The 21,113-nt window shown below is 33.4% G+C and overlaps 1 protein-coding gene and 1 pseudogene across 4 annotated transcripts; one reads left to right on the top strand and one right to left on the bottom strand.

Moving 5' to 3' along the window:
• Positions 1-1,457: 1,457 nt before the first annotated feature.
• On the top strand, positions 1,458-17,000 carry LOC108215778 (uncharacterized). Of its 4 annotated transcripts, none has more exons than XR_010291533.1 (24): positions 1,458-1,821; positions 1,943-2,052; positions 2,529-2,601; positions 3,549-3,610; positions 4,387-4,528; positions 4,966-5,181; positions 5,290-5,356; positions 5,714-6,113; positions 6,475-6,622; positions 6,727-6,887; positions 8,055-8,154; positions 9,295-9,369; positions 9,485-9,619; positions 12,832-12,921; positions 13,643-13,819; positions 13,942-14,046; positions 14,135-14,293; positions 15,064-15,108; positions 15,215-15,436; positions 15,620-15,726; positions 15,819-15,872; positions 15,984-16,044; positions 16,115-16,331; positions 16,618-17,000. XR_010291533.1 is itself a non-coding variant. In XM_017388345.2 (24 exons), exons 1-23 carry the CDS (start codon positions 1,681-1,683, stop codon positions 16,274-16,276), a joined length of 3,030 nt encoding a protein of 1,009 aa, XP_017243834.1. In that variant the 5' UTR covers positions 1,458-1,680; the 3' UTR covers positions 16,277-16,305; positions 16,618-17,000. The 4 variants fall into 4 exon arrangements, 1 of the variants encoding a protein (XP_017243834.1); XR_010291532.1 differs by having other exon boundaries at positions 2,511-2,601; positions 15,987-16,044; XR_010291531.1 differs by having other exon boundaries at positions 2,511-2,601.
• Positions 17,001-17,203: 203 nt separating this feature from the next.
• On the bottom strand, positions 17,204-18,864 carry LOC108217146 (ERBB-3 BINDING PROTEIN 1-like; annotated as a pseudogene).
• Positions 18,865-21,113: the final 2,249 nt, after the last annotated feature.

Below are 21,113 nucleotides of genomic sequence, written 5' to 3'. Positions count from 1 at the left end.
TATCACCCTAAAAAGCTTGCAGACTTACGTTACTACCAACTTCTGTTTTGCAAATATACGGCTCCCCTTTCATTCTTTATGCCTCTTTCATCTCTCTTTCCCGCTTCGTCTTCTCGCTCTCTTTCAGTTAGAATGAATTGCGCTCTCTTTTTGTCTGCCTCTCTCTCTTCAATCTCTCTGAATTGATAAGATGAATTGGGTTTCGGATTTTGGAGAAATCAAAATTGATTTAAACTCGATTAAAGGTTGCGTATTGTTGGTGGTTGTATGCATGTATTTGTGTGGTTGATTGCTCACAGTGGTTTTTTTGTTTGTCGGCGGTGCGTCGCTGTTGATGGGTCGGCAAAGTGACAGGGTCAAAAGAAGGAGGTGAGAAGGCAGATCGAGAAAGAGAGAGAAGGACAATGATATAAATAGACCGTAAGTATTGGTTCCTGATGGTTGCTTTGAGTTGATTTTTGAGTTGTTTTAGTTGATTTTCTGTTTGTGAGTTTGTAATATTATTTATGGCCCCGCAGGAGTGTTTATCAAACCTTTTGCAACTGGTTGCAACTTATTATGCAACTAAATGTAATTTTCAAATTTTTTTATAAAGTTGCATTTGTGGTTGCATATATGGTTTTTGAAGTATAGTATTTTGCAATTTGTTTTAAAAACTGACAGTATTTTTGCAAAAAATCTTTTTGACTTGGGTATTTGTGAAAAAAGCTCTTTATAAAATTCTAAAAGTTTCATCAATTTTCGAACACGTCAAATTTTAAAAAATTTAAATATTTTAATTACATACTACTAGATTTTTAGGATAATTTCAAATCTTGATAAAATGATGTCATATATTCAATATTTATTTAAAATCATGATTGAATATTTTAACATTTTATTATATAGGATAAAATCTGAATTATATATGTTTAGAATTTTTAGATTCCAAAAATCATACTATTAATGAAATCTTTGATTGACAAGATTCAAAGAATTAGAAAGGATAGGAGAAGAGTGGCGATGGAAGAAGGTTTTTCCAGTTAAATCATAATTTAATTGATTTAGTTTGTTAATTTGTAAAGTTTTTCAAATTATTGGTATAATTCTTTCAATGATTTAAGAGAATAATGAAAATGGAAATATGTTTTAGAAGAGTGTGAATTTAAAAAAATAATATATATGTGATTTATTCTAAAAAATTAAACCAAATCAAAATATTAGTGTATCTAAAAGAAACAACTTAGCTCAACTCCGTCCGTTTCAAATGTTTTATTCTCTAAATTCAATATAATTTTTATTTTGTAGAATATCACTAGAAAAATATTATTAATTTTGGTTTTGTCTCTCAACACAATACAGTAGATAATTAAAATTCGTATTTTATTAATAAAATAATAAAATATAAATGACCGACCATCACTTGGTCTTGGGCCCAAAACTCAGAACTACATGAGGTATAAATATGAAACGAAAATCATATAACCAAGAACGCAACTTCTCCTCTGCTAAACACTTTTCTAAGCCTTCACTCTCTAATCAACCCCCTCACATCAAACATCATTACAATAATTTCACTCAGTTTCATCTAAAATCATACTAATTCACCGTAATTAATTCGCATAATTACTCTAATTGCTCGATTTCAAGCCGATTGATTGTGATTTTGTGCAGTGATTAGCGAATTTGTGTAGTGCTGTTATGGCGCTCACACAAGCTGACCTACCTACTATGTATACGCTCCTCTCCAATTCGCTTAGTGGCGATGAGAACCTCCGGAAGCCTGCTGAAGCTGCGCTTTCGCACTCCGAAAACCGGCCTGGTTTCTGCTCTTGTCTGCTGGTAACTGCTTCCTGTTTTGTGCTGATTGTGTTGTGTTGTTTTCGAGTTTTCGAGAAATGAGCACATTTTGTTTTCCTAAGGTTTTGTGCATTTATATGCGTGATTGTTTTTCGGAATGTAGGAGGTGATTACTGCCAAGGATTTGGTGGCTCAGACGGATGTTCGGTTACTGGCTTCTGTGTATCTTAAGAACAGTGTTGGGAGGTACTGGAGGAATAGGCGCGAGAGTTGGTAAGTTGCGGCGTTGTTTTAATATTAGGTGAATTTGTGAATTTGACGATGATTGAATTGAGTTTGTTCGTGAGGTTTAGTAGAGTTTAATTTGTAGATGTTTAGTTTAGGACGTACAATATGTTTATAAGATTTGTGTATGTAATATGTAGATGTTTTAGTTTAGGACATACGATTTGGTGAGGTACCTGCTTGAAAACGATAACTTCAAGTTATAAGCTAGAGATAAAAATTATGAAAGTACAACGTAATATGTTTTACTTATTCACCTGTACTAACTTACGGTATACTATAGTTAAGCGGTGATGTATTACTTTTTGGAATTGGAATATGAAGATACTCAAGTTTTACATCCTTAATGATATACTCTAGGATTTGGGGTTTGACCATTGCATGGTGGATTGTGCAACTTCATGCTTTGTTATGCTGTTGATTCATGCCTTATACTTTAGCATTAGGGTTGTGTACACGTGCAGTGGAATTAGCAAGGAGGAGAAATTGCATTTAAGGCAAAAACTGCTGTCTCACTTGAGAGAAGAAAATTATCAGGTAATTTGTCTACATGTTACAAATACACGCATGTTCCTGTTGTCTTATTCTAGTTTCCCCGGAGAATATGTTTATATGTTAAGTTACGTGATCCTGTCATTTATTAATAAAATACTCGCAGTGTTGTTAAAGGCGCAATATCTTAAAAAGCACCGGACCTAATTTTCAAGCGTGACTCTCGAGTCGCAAAGCGCCATTAGTCGCAAGCTTTTTTGTCGGAAAAAATAAGATCGTAATTTTTAACAAATATATATTACTTATTAGATTCTTAACATGTCTAATATGACAAAATTATCAATAATAAAGTATCAATCAATGATATTTAAATTCAAAAGCTTAGCAGTCATTTAGTTCAATTTCCTGTTTTTCATATTCTTGTTCTTCCTATTCCTGTACATCTATAGACGTTGAAGAAGAATGCCTATGAGTTGCAGTTTCAAGTAGTGATGTTCCTCTTGTCAAGAGCCTCATACGATAAAGAGGTTCCTCTGCACCAGAAGCTATACACACATCATTCTCATTAACACCTTCATCTTCATGGAAACACACCAAACGTGAGCACTTTGTAGCGCTTAAGCACGCTTCTCTAGTGCTTTTTTACTGTTCAGAATCACATTAAATCGCTGATATTAAAAATCGCACATCTTGCACCTAAACTGCGCCATTAATCGCGCTTTAAATAGCACTGAATACTTGGGCAAAAATATTTGATCCATATATTGTATTTATGGATTGAAAACAATTAGCTAGTAACTTGCATTTTGTTTACTCGGAGGCAACTTGTTATAACATTTAAGTGACCTGAAAGGTAAATTGTGTTCTCAAACTTGTTATTGTTTAGTAATCCAAACTTAAATTTTCTGTTCCTTAGTTCTTATTGGAGTGAGTTTTTTTAAGTGTTGGGGTATGCATCTTTTCTTAACTTTTTCATTTATGGCGCTATGAAGATTGCTGTTACATTGGCTGTGCTCATTTCAAAGATTGCTCGGTTTGACTATCCTAAAGAATGGTACGTGTCAGTTCTGTTATATATAATTATGTTCCTCAGTTTATGTTCAAAAGTCACCAAATAACGCGACACTGTGAAAACAGTACCTGTTGACTTGAGTATTAAGAACTTTTTGCTTTATAATGAAAACTCACTGATTTTGTGCACTAAATGCTGTTGATTATGTCTTAGGAGAAACATCTGGGTCTCAATATTAAAGGTACTTTGCTAGTAGATGGTTTCTTTTCTTTAATTTAGACAGTTGCAGAAGAGTAATATATTTTTCAGTGTAATGCAACCTTATAATTTTAACCCTTTATGTTTAGCTTTTTTAGAATTTTAATTTGAAAAAGTTTATACCCAAATATAATCTCGCTGGGATTACGGATTCCAATTGAATTTGTATACATTGTCCATTGTCCTCCTTTGTATTCTAAATGGCTGAGAAAGTGATCATAATACATAAGAAACGAAAGTTTTCTGGCCAATATTCGATTGGATTTTATGAATCTGGTGAGGGTGAAATAAAACAAAGTTTAATGGAGGGGACAGGATGTACATAGGACAATCCAGGAGCACATAGGTAAGAATATTTTTTTAAAGAGTTTATGTTTCTAAGACCTTTGGGCTTTGTTATAATGACCATTGACCCTATTATTTTTTGACATTGTTTTATTGAAGTTATGCTGATGTTTTTGAATATATCTCGTAGATTATTGAGATTTATATATTTATTACTCATATCTTCTGGCTTATTGAGATCTATATATTTATTACTCGTTTGATCAATTGTTCAGGCCAGAGCTATTTTCTACCTTGTCTCAGCAGCTTCAATCAGCGGATGTTCTTACTTCACAAAGAATCTTTTTGATCCTCTTCCGAACTTTGAAGGAGTTGTCTACAAAACGTCTTGCTGCAGACCAGAGAAATTTTGCGCAGGTATACTCTCTATACCAAGAACACGCAGCATATGTTTGTGTTTACTACTATTTTTACATTATTTTAAGGGGTGTAAATTATCCGAAGATACATGTGATTATTCTGATGATCTAACCATTTCACTTTCCCTATAGTGGGCTTTCTAGTCCTCGATTCTGGCATATCATATTGCCAGGAGGTGTGCCTGGGAAGTTCTATGTTCTGCGGTATATACATAATCTAACAACTCCTTACTTTTTTTTCAAACTGCACCATACTGAACTTCTATAGAAATCGGATCAAGTGGTTTGGTTTCCTCACTCCCTCTAAAAAATAAAAGAAGATACATGAATTGGTATAATGGTATGCTAAATGTCAGTATTTGTCTCCTTGTGTATACGCAAGGGGACTTGTGTATAGGATATAGTTTATGTGATTTTGTGATTATTTCCCTACAGATATCGTCCCAATTCTTCGATTTTAGCTGGCAGCTTTGGCAGAGGGATGCACAGGCAATACTGCATGGTTTTTCTGTGCTTGCTCAAAGTTTAAGCTCAAATGCTTCGGAGACGCATGATGACCTTTATATAACATGTCAAAGATGGTATCTCTGCTCAAAGATTTTACGCCAATTGATCATTGCTGGGTTCCAAAGTGATGCAAGATCTATGCAGGTATCGGTGCATTGAAACCTCATTTTTATCTGGCATTAGATGCTCATTACTGTGTTGAGATCCCCTTGCCATCTTACTAATTCTAAATACAATTTAATGTTCTTTCAGGAGGTTCGACAAGTCAAAGAGGTCTCTCCTTTGTTTTTGAAGGCCATTGAATCATTTCTTCCACACTGTGAGACATCATGTTGCATTTGTTTAAAGTAGCTCTAGCTTTTACATAATTCATTTCTCACGTTTTGTATTGTATTTTTGGTAATATACCTCTATGCTTTGGTAATACACCCTTCTAGGACCATGACCATCCTGATTAGACATAGTAATGATTTCTAGTACTACCTGTATATGGTTTTTGCTTGGCTGATTGCTCGAGCTGAATTCATCATACATATGATGGACTTTTATAGGAGACAGACATGTTTTAGTCACACAGTGATAGTATTGTTTCTTTGCTTAGAAATGTACAAATTAAAATTACCATTCTTTGTTTTAGTTACATGCCTGGTCACCTGATGCCAAAATATTTCTGCAGATAAATCTTTTCGTGAGAAACATCTGAGATTCTGGGACTTCTTGAAGAAGGCTTGTACTAAACTGATGAAGATTCTAGTTACAATTCAAAAGTGTCATCCGTATTCCTTCGGTGATAAATGTGTCCTGCCTCTTGTCATAGACTTCACCTTGAATACAATCACAGATCCTGGGCCGGAGCTAATGTCATTTGAGAAATATATTATTCAGTGCATGTCAATGGTGAAAACTATACTTGAATGTAAAGAATACAAGCTAAACCTGACTGGTCGTGTGATGGGTGAAAATGGAGTTACATTTGAGAAGATTAAAGAGAGCATGTCTAGTCATGTTGCTGGTGTTATTTCCTCACTTCTGCCAAGTGACCGGGTGGTGATCTTATGTAACATATTGATACGGAGGTATTTACAAATTTCTCTCTGTAATGTCCTGCAAGTGTCAAACATAATCAATGGAAAATTTTCGATCATATTACCTTGATATTGTCATTATCTTTTTTAGCCAAAATCAAGGGCTGTAATTTGGAAAAGCAATATTCTGCTGCATCTGCGACTGTTCAAATCTTCAATTTGTATGACTCCTGTCTTGGATTATATGCCAAAATTTTACCGTGTGAAAACATCTCCACAACATTCTTTTTAGCTTCTTACAGTTGTCAACTTTGTTATACTTAAATCTGGCTACATGTTTGCATCTTTAGATTATTATTGACTGTGCTACTATATTATCTCTAACTAATACTGTGCCACTCTACTGAAACAGGTACTTTGTTTTGTCGGCAAGTGATGTGGAGGAATGGTACCAGAACCCTGAGTCTTTTCATCATGAGGAGGATTCTGTTCTCTGGTCGGAAAAACTGAGGCCATGTGCTGAAGCACTATACATTGTTTTGTTTGAAAATCATAGCCAAGTACGTGACAATATCATCATATTTTCAACAGTTCTCTAGAGATCTGTTAGTTATCAATTATTTTTTCTCTATACCGGTGAACATTAACAATCATCTCTGTTCAGCTTCTAGGTCCTGTTGTGGTTTCTATACTACAAGAGGCAATGAGTGAGTGTCCTTCTTCTGTATCCGAAATCACCCAGGGTTTACTTCTCAAAGAAGCTGCTTATGGTGCTGCTGCATACGTGTATTATGAGCTATCAAATTACTTAAGCTTCAAGGACTGGTATGTTTATATAAGTTGCTGTATAACCATAGCTTTTCAGCTTTTGCATTTGATTTCTGTTTTCTTGCTCGAATGTGTTGTTTGAACAAATTATTAATTCGAACTCTGACGGTGTAAAGACTTATGAATTAGGTGTCATGTTGCAAAGGCACTGTTTTCACAATACAAAACAACCTGGATTGTGACTTAAACATGTGCCTTCAGTCCGTTTTCAAATATTGTGGTAGTTTATAATTGCTATAAACGATTTTTATTACTTCTGCTGTGATATCTGCATCCATCTTGCTCCAAGTTAAGTCCAACATTCTTCTTTTTATATGTCGGACATTATAGTGAAGATTTATTGTCTCCTGTTTCTTTTTCTCCCTAATATTCATCTCTGTAAAGATCAAATCATGCATCATTTAGATGGAATATAATATATTCTCCGTCAGTAATAAAGTCTAACATTAACTTGTATATGTTTTCGAGCATCTGTTTTGTGATCAGATATCTTTTTGTACATTTCAAAGACCTAAGGTGGATACTGACATTATTCAGTATCGATTAGTTTATGGTTGACTTACTGAGAGCCATTTAATCTCAGAGGTCCTAACTAATGGATGCTTCAAATTATTTTTTTTTCTCTTTGAATTATATCAATTTTGTAAGCACTTCATACATTCAAATAGTCAAATACTTGTGTTTTTTCAGTTCTGTTGTTCACTTCTGTTACACAATAGTTTATTAAAAACCTGAATTACCACATCATATCTTTGTGCAAAAACTTGGCGTATTCCATATGAAGTCATGTCACATTGTCAGTAACCAACAGAGTAGGTTGATAAGTGTGAACGAATCCCACATGAAGAAGAGAGATACCTCCACGATAATCATTCGATTCTTGATTGGGAAAAATTGAGTGATTAACTAATGAGGCTTTTTTCCCCTTTTTAATTACCTCTCAGTGCACACTTAGATATTTATTGATTTATTCGCTTTTTTAATGATCAAGTTCTTTTTAATCTTGTAATCTACTTGTGACATCACAATACCATTGATTAGCGTTCAGAATCTTATATTTTTAATTCACTTCTCATGTAATGTATTCTACATTAAGTGGACGGATATAACAATTTCCTTGTCTATGTACTTAATGGCTTTATGACCTTTAAACATTTTTTGTAGGTTTAATGGTGCATTATCTTTAGAGTTGACAAATGATCATCCAAATATGCGGATCATCCATAGGAAAGTTGCACTTATTCTTGGGCAGTGGGTCTCGGAGGTATAATTTATGCATGAGCTGGCTTAGAGGATTTACCTATCTGTTGTGCTATTCTCCACAGTACCTTGTGTTTGGTGTCAAATATTCTCCCTCTTTACTTTTAGTCTTATGCATGTAGGTGTTGCTGTAGTGTATCAGCTTAGCTATTATAATTTACATATAAAAATTCATGTAGTGCATCAGCTTATTTATTTTCGTTTTACTTATGGAAACATATTAAATTCTTTCATTTATATTATAAAGACATTTAGGCAGGCTTCTAAATGGGGCGGGGTAAACGGGGTAACCGTCCCGAATGGGACAGCCCCGCCCCGTTAACACGGGAATGGGGTAGTGACAGAGACTATTTATTCTCCCTAAAATATGGGGCGGGTATAGTATCAATATATTCCCCGTGGGAAATCCTATAATTTTATTTAAATATTTATATAAAGCTATGAAATTTCAATATAATATATTTATGTTTAATTAATATTATCAAAAAAATTATTTTATTGTATTGTGATTAAATAAGATTATATGTTGTATTGCATACACTCATACTTCATTTTTTGCTAACATGTTTTTAAAGTAATTTTAATTCTATATCATTTTAATTGAATTATAAATACTATCAATATGTATGCAATAATTTTTAATTTTAAAATTAATAACTTTTTTTAATTTTTTTTTTAAATTTATATTTTATGTTCTTCATGTATTTCTAGAAAGAAAATTTGAAATTCAAATCTTAAATATTTTTTCCTGCAAAATTATTTAGTATATATAGTAACAGGGCGCGATGAAATGGGGCGGGGAAGCGGGGAAGCATAATATCCTGATGGGGGTGGGGATGAAATACCTGTAGGGATGGGCAAACAAAATTAATAAGGGGCGGGTACGGGAATCACGATCCCCGCCCCACTAACAATTCTTTGTTTAGGCAGATATAATTACATGGCAGTGCCTCTAACAACTCGGTCCATTTGATAAAGGACCCAAGAGGGATGTGAATGCTCCAAAGTTGAGATTAGCATCGTCTCTTTTGAGTTTTAGTGCAATATAGGGAATGTGTGTCATGTTTTTGCGACATTCTCGTGCATTATTCCTAGCATGATTTTTTTTAAAACAAAATTTTAATTTATGCTAGCTTCTTCACAGATTAAAGATGACACCAGAAGAGCAGTGTATTGCGCTTTAATTAAATTGCTGCAGGACAATGATATATGTGTCAGGGTATGTATAAATTAAAAGGCTTTTTAGCTTATCACATTGGTTCACTTTAAAAATTCTCTTTGGCTCTTTGCTCATTGGAATAAAATTTTAAATTATATCTCTTCTACATTTTAAGCTGGCAGCAGCTCGGTCATTGTATTTTCATGTAGAAGATGCAACTTTCTCCGAGCAGGAGTTTTCCGATCTTTTTCCCGTCTGTTGGTGCTCGTGCTTTAAATTAGTAGAGGAAGTTCAAGAGTTTGACTCCAAGGTATAACTATTTTAGTTCGTATATAAGTGTTCGATTTTTATAAATTCTTTTTACGCCCCTACAAAAGTGACCTTATCTGCATAAGCATTTGATTCCTCTGTAGTATTAGCTTATTGTAGATTTTGTACTCTAGTTTTATGTGTCGTGTAATGATAAAATTTTGCTCGAGTTAAAATTGAATTGTTCTCCTTTCCTTCATTTAATCTACACTATACTATTATAACTGAACATAGGTATAATTTGTAGTTTGCTTATTCCCTCAGTTTGGTTATCCCTTCTAATCACAACTGCTAAATTCTTCTAACTTTAAATGATGAGTACCATTAGATACAATCATAATTATTTTTTGCATACAAAAGTCTAAGGTTCGATTCCCATCAACAACATATTAAAAATAATTTTATAATATTGGTTGTATAGATAGAAATAATTTTAAAATCCCAACAATCGTATTCTATTTTAAAATTATTAAAGAAAATATTAAAAACAAAATAACTAAATATTTTTGAAAATATAAGGCATTTAAAAGTAACCCATGCTTTGCACGGGATATAAGCTAGTATAATTACTTAAAGCACGGGATATAAGCTAGTATAATTACTTAACCAAACTGTAGTTCACACCTCTCTACAGCCACAAGCTGACATCTATTTAGTCATTTCAAATTGGGAAAATCAATTGATAAATCCATGAACTATTCCGGTACTTGGACAAAAGATTCCGTATTTTGGGTCCTTTACTTTTCAAATTTTTTAGTTTAAGTCCCCACCGTTAAAAAGATTCTGCAGGCGTGGTGGCCTTAATTTTTTTACATCTCAAAAGCTGATTTAAACACAAATTAAAGAATAATTGATGATTTAAAATATAAATTTTATTAACTCAAAGACGTCTATTTATTATATAAAGATATATTTTAATTAAAACACACATATTATACAAGTTACAAGGCCTAAGTTTTGTGGAGACCATACTTATTTGGAGTATTGGAGTACTTCATCTGGTCCGTCCGTTTTCTTCAAATCCAACGGCTTTCCTTTTTTTTTTTTTTTTTTTAAAGTCAGTGTATTATATGTTTACTTATATGTATAAATTCTAAAATCATCGTTATCTTCGATCTGTCTCCCATCTTTATTCCATTTAGTTGTCCTTCAATTTATTCCTAATTTGTTCTACAGTGATGTCTAGATTGTACTTTTACAGTTGTACTGCAAATGACAAATCAAGATGAATAGTCACGTGCGTGGATTTTAGATACAGAATAATTAGACATCACAATCAAAATCAAAAATACATTTACATTCCAAAACTCATTCTGTAAGAAAAGCAAAAGTGTGGATCCTATTCTGTTTGATCTTGGCGTTTTTTCTCTCACTAAAATAGGTTGTAATTCAAAGTCATTGTGGATATGTTTTCTGTTTGCTGTTCTGCTTGTTTTAATGATTTTTTCGTGAGAGTGTTCTATGGGATATGATTTCACCAACTCTACGTATAAGGTTTAAAAGTACAGTGATTTATCAACTTTTCAATTTTTAAAAAAATTGTATAATCTTTGAAATAATCTCAGCCACGTGATGTAAAACAATTCCAACAGTGTTTGTCTTAAGACTCCAAAGACTCCAAATTGTGTAGACTCCATAGAGTCCAACTCTATCATACAAATATAAATTTATCTTCAAAATAAAACTAAATATTTCAACATACACGATAAAAGAATAGATAGTATATGTGATGTTAGAAATATATATAAATATATAATTTTATATGTTTGTACTTTAAACTGAGTTGATGGCATTAAATATAATATTAATATTAATGTTTGAAAATTTAAGTGAAATATAACGTTCATAACTTATTTGAAATTATATTTAAGTTACTTTTTAGAATTTTGATATTAACATATAATATTCATCCATTTAATGTATACCAGCCTATAAAGATGATCTTTGATAGTTAATAATTTTCTCTTATGTGTTTAACGAATAATATATATTAATTTGTTGTTGACGGGATTCGAACCTTAGACCTTTAGTAGTATAAATATAGAAAATTTAATCTAACGGTTCTAATCAATTTGATTTAAGTGATCTAACGGTTATAATCTATTGTACAAGACTACAAAACAACCAAACTTTTGCATGTTTAGTTTTAATAATATGGTATAAATGTTCTAATATTTTGAAGATAAATTTAAATTTGAACAATATGTGTGTTTTAATGAATATATATCTTTAAATAGTAATAGACGTCTTTGGGATAATATTTTTTTTTCCTTTTATTTTATTTATTCTTTCATTTACTTAAAAATCATCTGATGAGGTGCAAAAAAATGCCACATGTCAGAAGATTCTAACTCCATCAGAATCTTTTTAACGGCATGGACTTCAACTAAAAATTTTGAAACGTTAAGGACCCGAAATACAGAATCTTTGTTCAGGGACCTAGACAACAAAACCGGGATAGTTCAGGGATTTATCAATTTATTTTTTCTTTCAAATTCTAATCGATTCTTTACACTAAACAAAGTATTTGCAGTTCATGGTTGTTCTTAGTCAACTTAGTTCCATTGACATATTCCATATTTCCATGCCAATTCTTGGGAGAGGGTGTTGTAACCAATATTATGATTTACAAAATGAAAATTTAAGAATAGTACTACCTCCGTCCCATTTATGTGAGCTAGTTTGACTAGCACGTTTTTTAAGAGTTGAATATTTGACTTCAATTTCGACCACGGAAAATGAGTTTTTTAAAAAAGTGTAGTATATGAATGTGTGTTTGTAATTATATTAAATAGATGCTATAAACGGAAGGTTTGTTCTTTTTGGTACATCCATAAAAAAAAAAAAAGTAGTTCCCATAAAACGGGAGGGAGGGAAATTTTTATTTATTCGGTCAAAGCACCTAAAGCTTGTTCCCAGAAAAGTCAAGCGACATACAAAAGAAACGGAGGAATATATCTCTCAAAAAAGAACCTGAAATTTGGATACGGAAGTATGAGATTAAAAAAAATTGCTGGCACATTGATTGCTGTGCAATAGAACTCTTGTTTCAGAACCTATTTTTTTAACATTTTCATATTGATTTTATTGAAAGTGAATTCAATTTCTTTCAGGCTTTATTATCTTTTGGCTTTCGATCTTCTTATTGACAGATTGTTTCTATTTTAGTATTTCTCGTCTATTAATCAAATTTGTTATACATTTTTGTTTCAGGTTCAAGTTCTCAATACCATATCTGCTTTAATTACACATGTCAATGGTGTCACTCCTTATGCCAACAATTTGGTGCAATTCTTTCAGAAGGTATTATCATTGTTCCTTAGGATTAGTTATCCGGCCTGATTTTAAATAAAATACTTGCTGGATATTGCTAAGAGCCTAAATGAAGTAAATTATTTGTTCGTGAATTTTAAAACTATATTTATTGTTTATGTTATTTGTTGTCCTTTTCACAAGAAGTTGTTTTTTAGTATCCTTGATAAGGATTCAACGCCATTTCAAGTTAACTATTTATGCCAGTGGTCTAAACCTCCTCTGTCCTTCAAGTATTTTATCAATTGCATCATTGTTTTTTTTGTCTGCCTGTCTGTTTGGCCACTAGTACGAGTTTTGGGTGTGTGTGTGTTAATATTATATATGATCCAAGCAAGGCTTAGCCCCTGTTCCAATAGAGCTGGGTACTGAATTTAACTTTAGCACGGTGTGATTGGTCATGTCAGATTCAAGTCCCATTGTTTTAGCTGGTGATGTGAGCATTTAATTTTTATCATGTTGCATATTGCAATTTTAAAAACTACAGGCAGTTCATTTAGGTAAAAGCAAGTGGTTATGTGCTGCCCATAGTTTCAGCAGGCAGTTCATTCAGGTAAAAGCAAGGGGTTATGTGCTGCCTATAGTTTCAGCATGATGTCAGATGCATCTTATACACTTCTCTGGTTGCATTTATTAACATAAGGTTGTAATGATTGTATTTCCTTATCTGTAATGTATATATTATCCTAATTCTTTATGTAAATATTCCAAGGCATGGGAAGAATCTTCTGGTGAAAATCTTCTGCAGATTCAGCTTCTTACTGCTTTGAAGAATTTTGTTGTCGCACTGGGTTATCAGTCACCCTTGTGTTACAACATGTTAGTGCCCATTTTGCAAGGTGGACTCATTATAAATAGTCCAGATGAACTTCTAGAAGACTATATGCTGGTTAGCCAATTGTTTTTTTCATTAAATTTCAATTCTTAATATAATAGTACCACTAGTAAGTTAGAGATCTGCAAGGTCAATTCTTTTCATATGTTATTAACAATGATGTGCTTGTTTTGCAGTTATGGGAAGCTACAATTTCTCATTCTCCTTCAATGGTACCTCAACTGTTAGGACTCTTCCCACATCTTGTGGAGATCTTGAACAGAAGTTCTGCTCACGTGAAGGTTTTAATAAGTGATTTGTTTCAAGTCCACTTTATATCGATGACTGATAATATTGTGTAACTCTCGAGGGCTATTCATTGAAGTGTAGGTTGCTGCCAATATTATTGAAGGATACATACTTTTGGGTGGTAATGAGTTTCTAAATCTTCATGCGTCTAGTGTTTCCAGACTTCTAGATTTCGTTGTCGAAAATATCAACGATAAAGGGTTGCTGTCAGTTATTCCAGTCATTGACCTTCTAATTCAGGTATTTTTTGAGAAAGAGCTTTTTTGGGTATAACAGTTTGTCTTTTCTGTTTAAACATTTTACCCTGTCTAAAAATAATGCCTTGTGCATTTTTATTTGATTGACAGTCCTTTCATCCTAATCTGAATGTCCTCTTCTCTATAAATTATTAAAATTTAATGCGAGAATTAATAGCATGTTTGTAGAACATTTTTCTGATACCCTTAATTTGATTGAAAAACCCAAGATTTCCTTGATTTTTATGTATCGGAAAGTGATATTTATATATGCATTCTCCTGTATATCGTGTGTATATATAGTGAGAGAAATTATCTGAATAGTAGATTTATAAACACAGATAGAATGTGAGGATTAATTGTCGGAATTAAATTATTTTCAAAATCAGCATTCCAAAAGCTGAAAAGAAGATTAGATCGGGACACAGGGATTTTTGTAGAGTGGGACAAAAGTTTTGATGGCTCGGTAATTGAAATTATCTGAATAGTAGATTTATAAACACAGATAGAATGTGTGTGAGGATTAATTGTCGGAATTAAATTATTTTCAACATCAGCATTCCAAAAGCTGAAAAGAAGATTAGATTGGGACACAGGGATTTTTGTAGAGTGGGACAAAAGTTTTGATGGCTCAGTAATTGAAACTGTGAATGAAATCTTCAACAGTTTATAGTGTGATAGTTTGTTTAGAATTGCACAGATAATACTTTAGTCAAGAATCTTGCTCGACATTAAAGACCACATTGCTAATTTGTTTTCTTAAATTTCTTGCAGTGTTTCCCTGTCGAGGTTCCCCAGTTAATTAGCAGCACTCTTCAGGTAATTGCTTGTTGACCTCTTTACCTAATCTTCTTGTACCGCCTGCATTTTCTGCATACCACATATACACTTACATGTACTTGTGTTTTTTACTGAATATTCGTAGAAATTGATTGTTATATGCTTAATTGGAGGAGACAATCATGATCCTTCTAAAACAACTGTAAAAGCTTCTTCAGCAGCTATTTTGGCAAGGATTTTGGTAATGAACACCAATTACCTTGCACAGTTAACAACACAGCCATCATTATTGGTACTACTCCAGCAGGCAGGTTTTTTAAGTGAAGAAGGCGTACTTCTTTGTCTGGTTGACATATGGCTTGACAAGGTCAGTTGGTGCAGTATATTCAAAATTACATGTATGCCTTGTTATCCGAGGAATTGCTACAATCTTGTTTCATCAAGTGTATAAGATTTCTTGTGTTTGTATTTTGAGCTAATTTCCACTATGTTGTCGTGATAATATTGCATTTAGTTATATTTGTTCATATGTTCTCTTACTTGATTGCAGATTGACAATGTGACATCGATTCAGAGAAAGACATTTGGTTTAGCCCTTTCTATTATATTGACACTAAAATTACCTCAAGTGCTTGACAAGCTTGATCAGATCCTGAGGTATTTGTTCAGCTTCTTAATTTTGTAATCATCTGCAATTAAGCATAGAACTGAGCATTGTTAAAACCTTGTTGCATCTTGAATTGTAATAGTGCTTGTACAAGTGTTATACTGGGTGGAAGCGAAGATTTAACGGAAGAGTCCAGGTTAGATTAGATTTTGAAGTATAACATGTTCACGAATTTTAATGTTAGTTACTATAAATTCATAAACAAAATAATGCTTTTGATTTCTAATATCAAAAAATTAATTAACAGCAGCGATAATATGAGCTCTGCCAGACCTCAGTTTCCTACCAAAGAGTACAGGAAGAGACAGGTAAATATCCAAAATTTTACACATCATTATATATCGCGAGTGATTTACTGACTTTTTGTTTCTATTATAGATCAAACTATCTGACCCTATACACCAGTTATCACTGGAGAACTCAGTGCGCGAAAATCTTCAAACCTGTGCTGCCCTTCACGGGAAGTCATTTGATTCCGCCATTGGTAGAATGCATCCTGCAGCTTTTGCTCAACTAAAGCAAGCTTTGAATATGACATAAGCCAGAACTGATGTTCCAGCCATTTGCTGGTATTGTGTGATATTCCAGTCATTTGGTAATATTATGCTTTACATCTTTAGTATACTCCTGTTCTCTAGTCCTATAAAGGAGATCATATGGGGGGTGATAAAGATTTTTTTGATAAAAAAGTTGGAGCTCATATGGGGCAATAAAGATTTTTTAGATAAAAAAACTGGGATTTTTTTATTAAGCCAGTAATGTAGTATATATTAATGTGTTATTACTTGGTTATTTGTGATATTACTTGGTTACTTATAAGTCAACCTCCAGCTGAGAATAGCAATACATCTTATTAAAATTCTACTTTACAACTTCATCAGGTGGCGATGTGCAGGGGAATGGGCGTGCTCGTGCAGGAAATGGCTCTGGGGCATTTTCTTGTTCTTTTTGTCACTCAACAAAGTTGCAATTGCTGTATACAGATTGTCCAAAAATTGTAAATATTGTTGTCCTTGTATGACATAGTTTTTAGGAACATAGGGATATTGAGCATCTGAGTTTCAAATTTAGAAACATAGGGATATTGAGCATCTGAGTTTCAAAAGTTAAGTTATTACATACATGTAGTGGGGGAGAGCTGTTGTCCAATGATTAATGTCAATGGTTTTTGTTGTGCAGTAATGTAATTGACAAAAACAGACTACTGTCGGAAGCCAAAGGCAGCTTAATGAGGATTTGGGATTACTTGATTTATCATATTATAATACTGTTTCTAACTTTGCTGCTAGATTAGTGCGAACACAGATTTTGATTGTAGTACAGGAGATTGGTACAAAAGAAAACACGGTCATATAAAGAGTAGGAGATGATTGGTTTTGCCGTTATGAAGAGAGAGCTGTGCCTTTAAGGGAGTTGAGGTAACACCGTGTGATAAAAAAATTATTTTTGAGTACATAGAATTCATCTTTTACGGTGGCTAATTCCTACCTCTCATTTCTTGTTCCATTTCATCCTCTCCTTTCATCACTCTTCCCAATTTCATCGGTTCATGTGTTTTAATTCTCTATTTTTTATTTATTAATCCTGCTATGTTCATTCACAATTTTTCATTACAATTTTCCAACCAAATGGAAAACCAAAAAAAATAAAAGCCAACAGACGAAGATATAACTTTGCCCAACATAACAATCGGTTTCCTGTTACTTTATGTACGAAGACCAACTAGGTTATCTGGTACAGTTGAGATTCATCATTTCATTACCAGCTGGGAAAGGTACAGTGAGGAGAAGACTTGAAAGAATTAATTTGTCTCCATTCTTGCTGTGCACTGCCATTACGGCTCTAGAAGTTCCAACTCCTGTAAAGGGTGAGAAGTGATCCGGTCCGATCCATTTGGCATTAGCAAACCAGTACACTCAATATGGGCAACATAATCACCTGAAAACCAGAAACAAAAAATTCCATCAGTGCGAAAAAAAGAAAGATAAATTGAGTTACCTTTATGGGTACATCCAACAAAAATTCTGTGTAATAGTCTTGCAATAATATATTACCAGGTTTCTCATAAAGATTGGAATATGGTTGAAAAGATCATATGATTCACACATTTTCATTAATCCAAGGCAACCTCTTTTCTCTTCTGAAGCCCTGCCAAATAAAATCTTAAGACTCGTAGGTGATAATGATGAGGTCTGAAAAAACATGTTACGACTTGCACCATAAGATTTGAAAGATTGACAAACCTTGTTGTGAATGGCATAATTGGAAACGTTTGACTTATCTCACTAAATATGAACCTTGATGCTTTATTTTCATGTGATAATTCTTGTCCACGGCTCTCTTATAAACAATTGTCTGCTTTTCATCCAACAACTTGTGCTGTAATGTTCAATCATACAGAAGGGTATGAATTATTAGATGGCTATTAAGCATAACAATTACTTCCTACATCATTCAAAAGGCGAAGATTATTGTATTATAATCAAAGTGGTGTATATCAGAGAAGGTATTGAATGATAAATCTTACCTTCCCTTCTCCTGTGCTGGTGACAATATCAATAGCTTAAAACCTCATTCTCCTCAAACTCATCAGCATCAACTCTTGTATCAGGGCTTGAGACATTGTAGAGAACTTTGTTCCCGTCAATCACAAACTCTTTGAGCTGATGACTTAGAACTCCTTCAACAATTTACAGTCATAGGCAGAGGCAACCCTTTGAACCGCTTCAGACACATCCTTGTTCTGCCACAGCAAAAAGAATGATCACAAGAAATTGGAGAGAAATAAAGAAAACTTTTAATCTAATAATGGATTTAACTACATATACTAGTAGCATTAGCAGATCATCAGGTATGAAAAAAATGGAACAGCAACTCAAAATTAAGCAAGCAATCCAAAATATTATAAATAATGCATAGAATTACTTCCCAGGTCACAGTAAGCATCAGAAATCCACAAAATATGCACACATTGTGTCTGCACCCAAATATTAACAGAATGAAACCAAAATTACCTAGCAAGTAATGAAGGTAGCAACCACTCAATGTTTGACTGTAGTTATCAGAGCACCTACATATTACCATAAATTCTGGTGGCAAGATGCTGTGAAGTTACTTACTGAATGCATGCCTAGTGTGTAATTCAAGAAATTGACTAGCACGTCCAGCCGCCTCTACTAATTTCAGCAACTATGGTGCAAGCAATCAACTTTTTTTTTTTGATAAGCGGCGCAAGCACTCAACTGTGCCAGATATCCAACTCAAATATAACAAGTAGAGTATGTTATATCAGGAGATAACAAGTATAAGCTCTATAAGATAAACTTCAACAAAAAAGTCAGCCAGATTCAAACTCATGTTACTTTTAACAGGTAGCACCATAGAAGCAATTGTTTATTTGTTAAATAAGACAGACATCAATTTAGAGAAATTTATAGTGACAAGTTACTGGATACAAATATCATGAATATCAAAGGTCAAGAATATGAAATCACCTGTTCAATAGCGTGGAGCCAGTAGAAAACAGAGAATAATGATGAAAACCACTAAATTCTTCTATGAGAAGACAGATATAACAAGTAACAGTGGACAGTTCTGGCATTCGAAACTGATGCTACTGTACTCGAGGTATTTTGGGTGAAAACAAGGCACGTGTTAAAAAAAGAACTTTCAATACTTAAGAGGGAGGAAGAATAGACCAACAGCAAAGAAGCATGAAAACTATGAGTGCAACTATGACCACATGTGCCTTTACAAAAATTAAAATTCCATAGGCAATTAGTGTCTTCTACGAGCAGAGCCATTCTGACATTCCAAAGGAAATGTATGGAAAGCTAAAATTTGTACCTATGATGCTCTTGAAAAAAGAGACGCAACAATGGGGTTTATAACTAAACATAATGCACATGTTCAAGGATATAGAAGCTAAAGTCATTACCATACTTGAAGATATTTGTGTTAAAAAGAAGGCACATGATCAGAAACACTTCTTTCAACAAAAATTAACTAAAAAGAGAAAAGCACGACATCCATCGGTGTAACTATGACAATATGTGGCATCACAAAAATTAAAATTCAATCCTCAGTTTGTACTTTCTTCATGTAGAGTCCTCCTGCCATTCCGAAGAAGCTATCTGGAAAGCTGAAAATTGTACGGATGATGCTCTTGATAAAACTAAAGGAAATACAACAGCCATGGTAGTTCTGATTGAACAAAATGAAATTTTTTTCAAGAATTAACAAATTATAATCCCTACTGTAAATGGAGCTTAATTATTTGTGAAACAAAAGCATGTGATTAGCAACAAGCCTTTTAATATTTTTTTTACAAAATTAGTCCCTCACATTGATAATTCAGTGGGACTAAAAAAAATTATATTGACATCACTAATTCAGCGGGGGCTAGAAAAAAATATACACTGTTTTTTCGAGGATAGGGGGGGCTCTAGCATCCCCTATCCCCCCTCTGGTTCCACCACTGCCTTTACATGGATAAAGAATTGACTGAAAGGAAAGAAGCATGACCACTATCGGTGTAACTATGAAAATATGTGGCTTCACAGGAGGTAAACTACCATAGCCAGTTATTACCTTCTTCATTTAGGGTCATTCTGACATTTTGAAGGAGTAGCATTGAACAAAAACAAAAAATACCTATTATGCACTTGCTACAACCAAGACAACTACAGGATGTCTAATTCAAGGATAATGGACAAGTTCTAGGATTGAAAATATAGGCCTTGCAGTACTTGTGGTAATATATGAAAAAACAAGAGGCACATAAATAATAACACATTGTTGCACTTCTTAAAAGAGAGGTAAAACAATCTGAAAGGAAAGATGGATGACATCTATCAGTGTAACTATGACTATAAATGGCTTCATCGGAAATAAAATGCCATAGCCAATTAGTATCTTCTTCATGTAGAGTCATCCTGACTATCTGAAGGAGTTATATGGAAAGCTGAAAACTGTACCTATCGTATGATGCAATAGCAAAAACTGATACAGATACAACCATATAGGCTAAACGAACATGATGGACAAGTTCAAGGATATAAAAGAATTTGCACAGTGGCAGTGGGCTGAAGGAAAAAAGATATAGAAAGATGATGACAATCCTACATAATCTAGTAGCTACAGTGCACAATTCAGGCAAGCAATCCGATGTTTTACTTACTTGAAGTGATATGTGATAGAAAGAGAATCACATAATGTCATGATCAATAACAACATGTCTTATCACTCCATAAAAGAGCATGACATCTATCAGTGTAACTATGACTATATAGTGCTTCACAGGAAATTAATTCCTTGGCCAGATGATTTCTTCATCATGTAGAGTCATGCTAGCATTCTGAAGGAGTTACATGGAAAG

This window comes from Daucus carota, chromosome 4, assembly GCF_001625215.2.
Source record: "Daucus carota subsp. sativus chromosome 4, DH1 v3.0, whole genome shotgun sequence".
NCBI classification, from domain to species: domain Eukaryota; kingdom Viridiplantae; phylum Streptophyta; class Magnoliopsida; order Apiales; family Apiaceae; genus Daucus; species Daucus carota.
This window is presented reverse-complemented; position numbering and strand designations above follow the sequence as displayed.

Excerpts from the sequence above, each read along its gene's own strand:
- LOC108215778 (XM_017388345.2), top strand. The coding sequence starts at position 1,681 with ATGGCGCTCACACAAGCTGACCTACCTACTATGTATACGCTCCTCTCC. Across the intron at positions 2,602-3,548 it reads TGAGAGAAGAAAATTATCAG|ATTGCTGTTACATTGGCTGT; the intron begins GTAATTTGTCTA and ends GGCGCTATGAAG. Across the intron at positions 9,370-9,484 it reads ACAATGATATATGTGTCAGG|CTGGCAGCAGCTCGGTCATT; the intron begins GTATGTATAAAT and ends CTACATTTTAAG.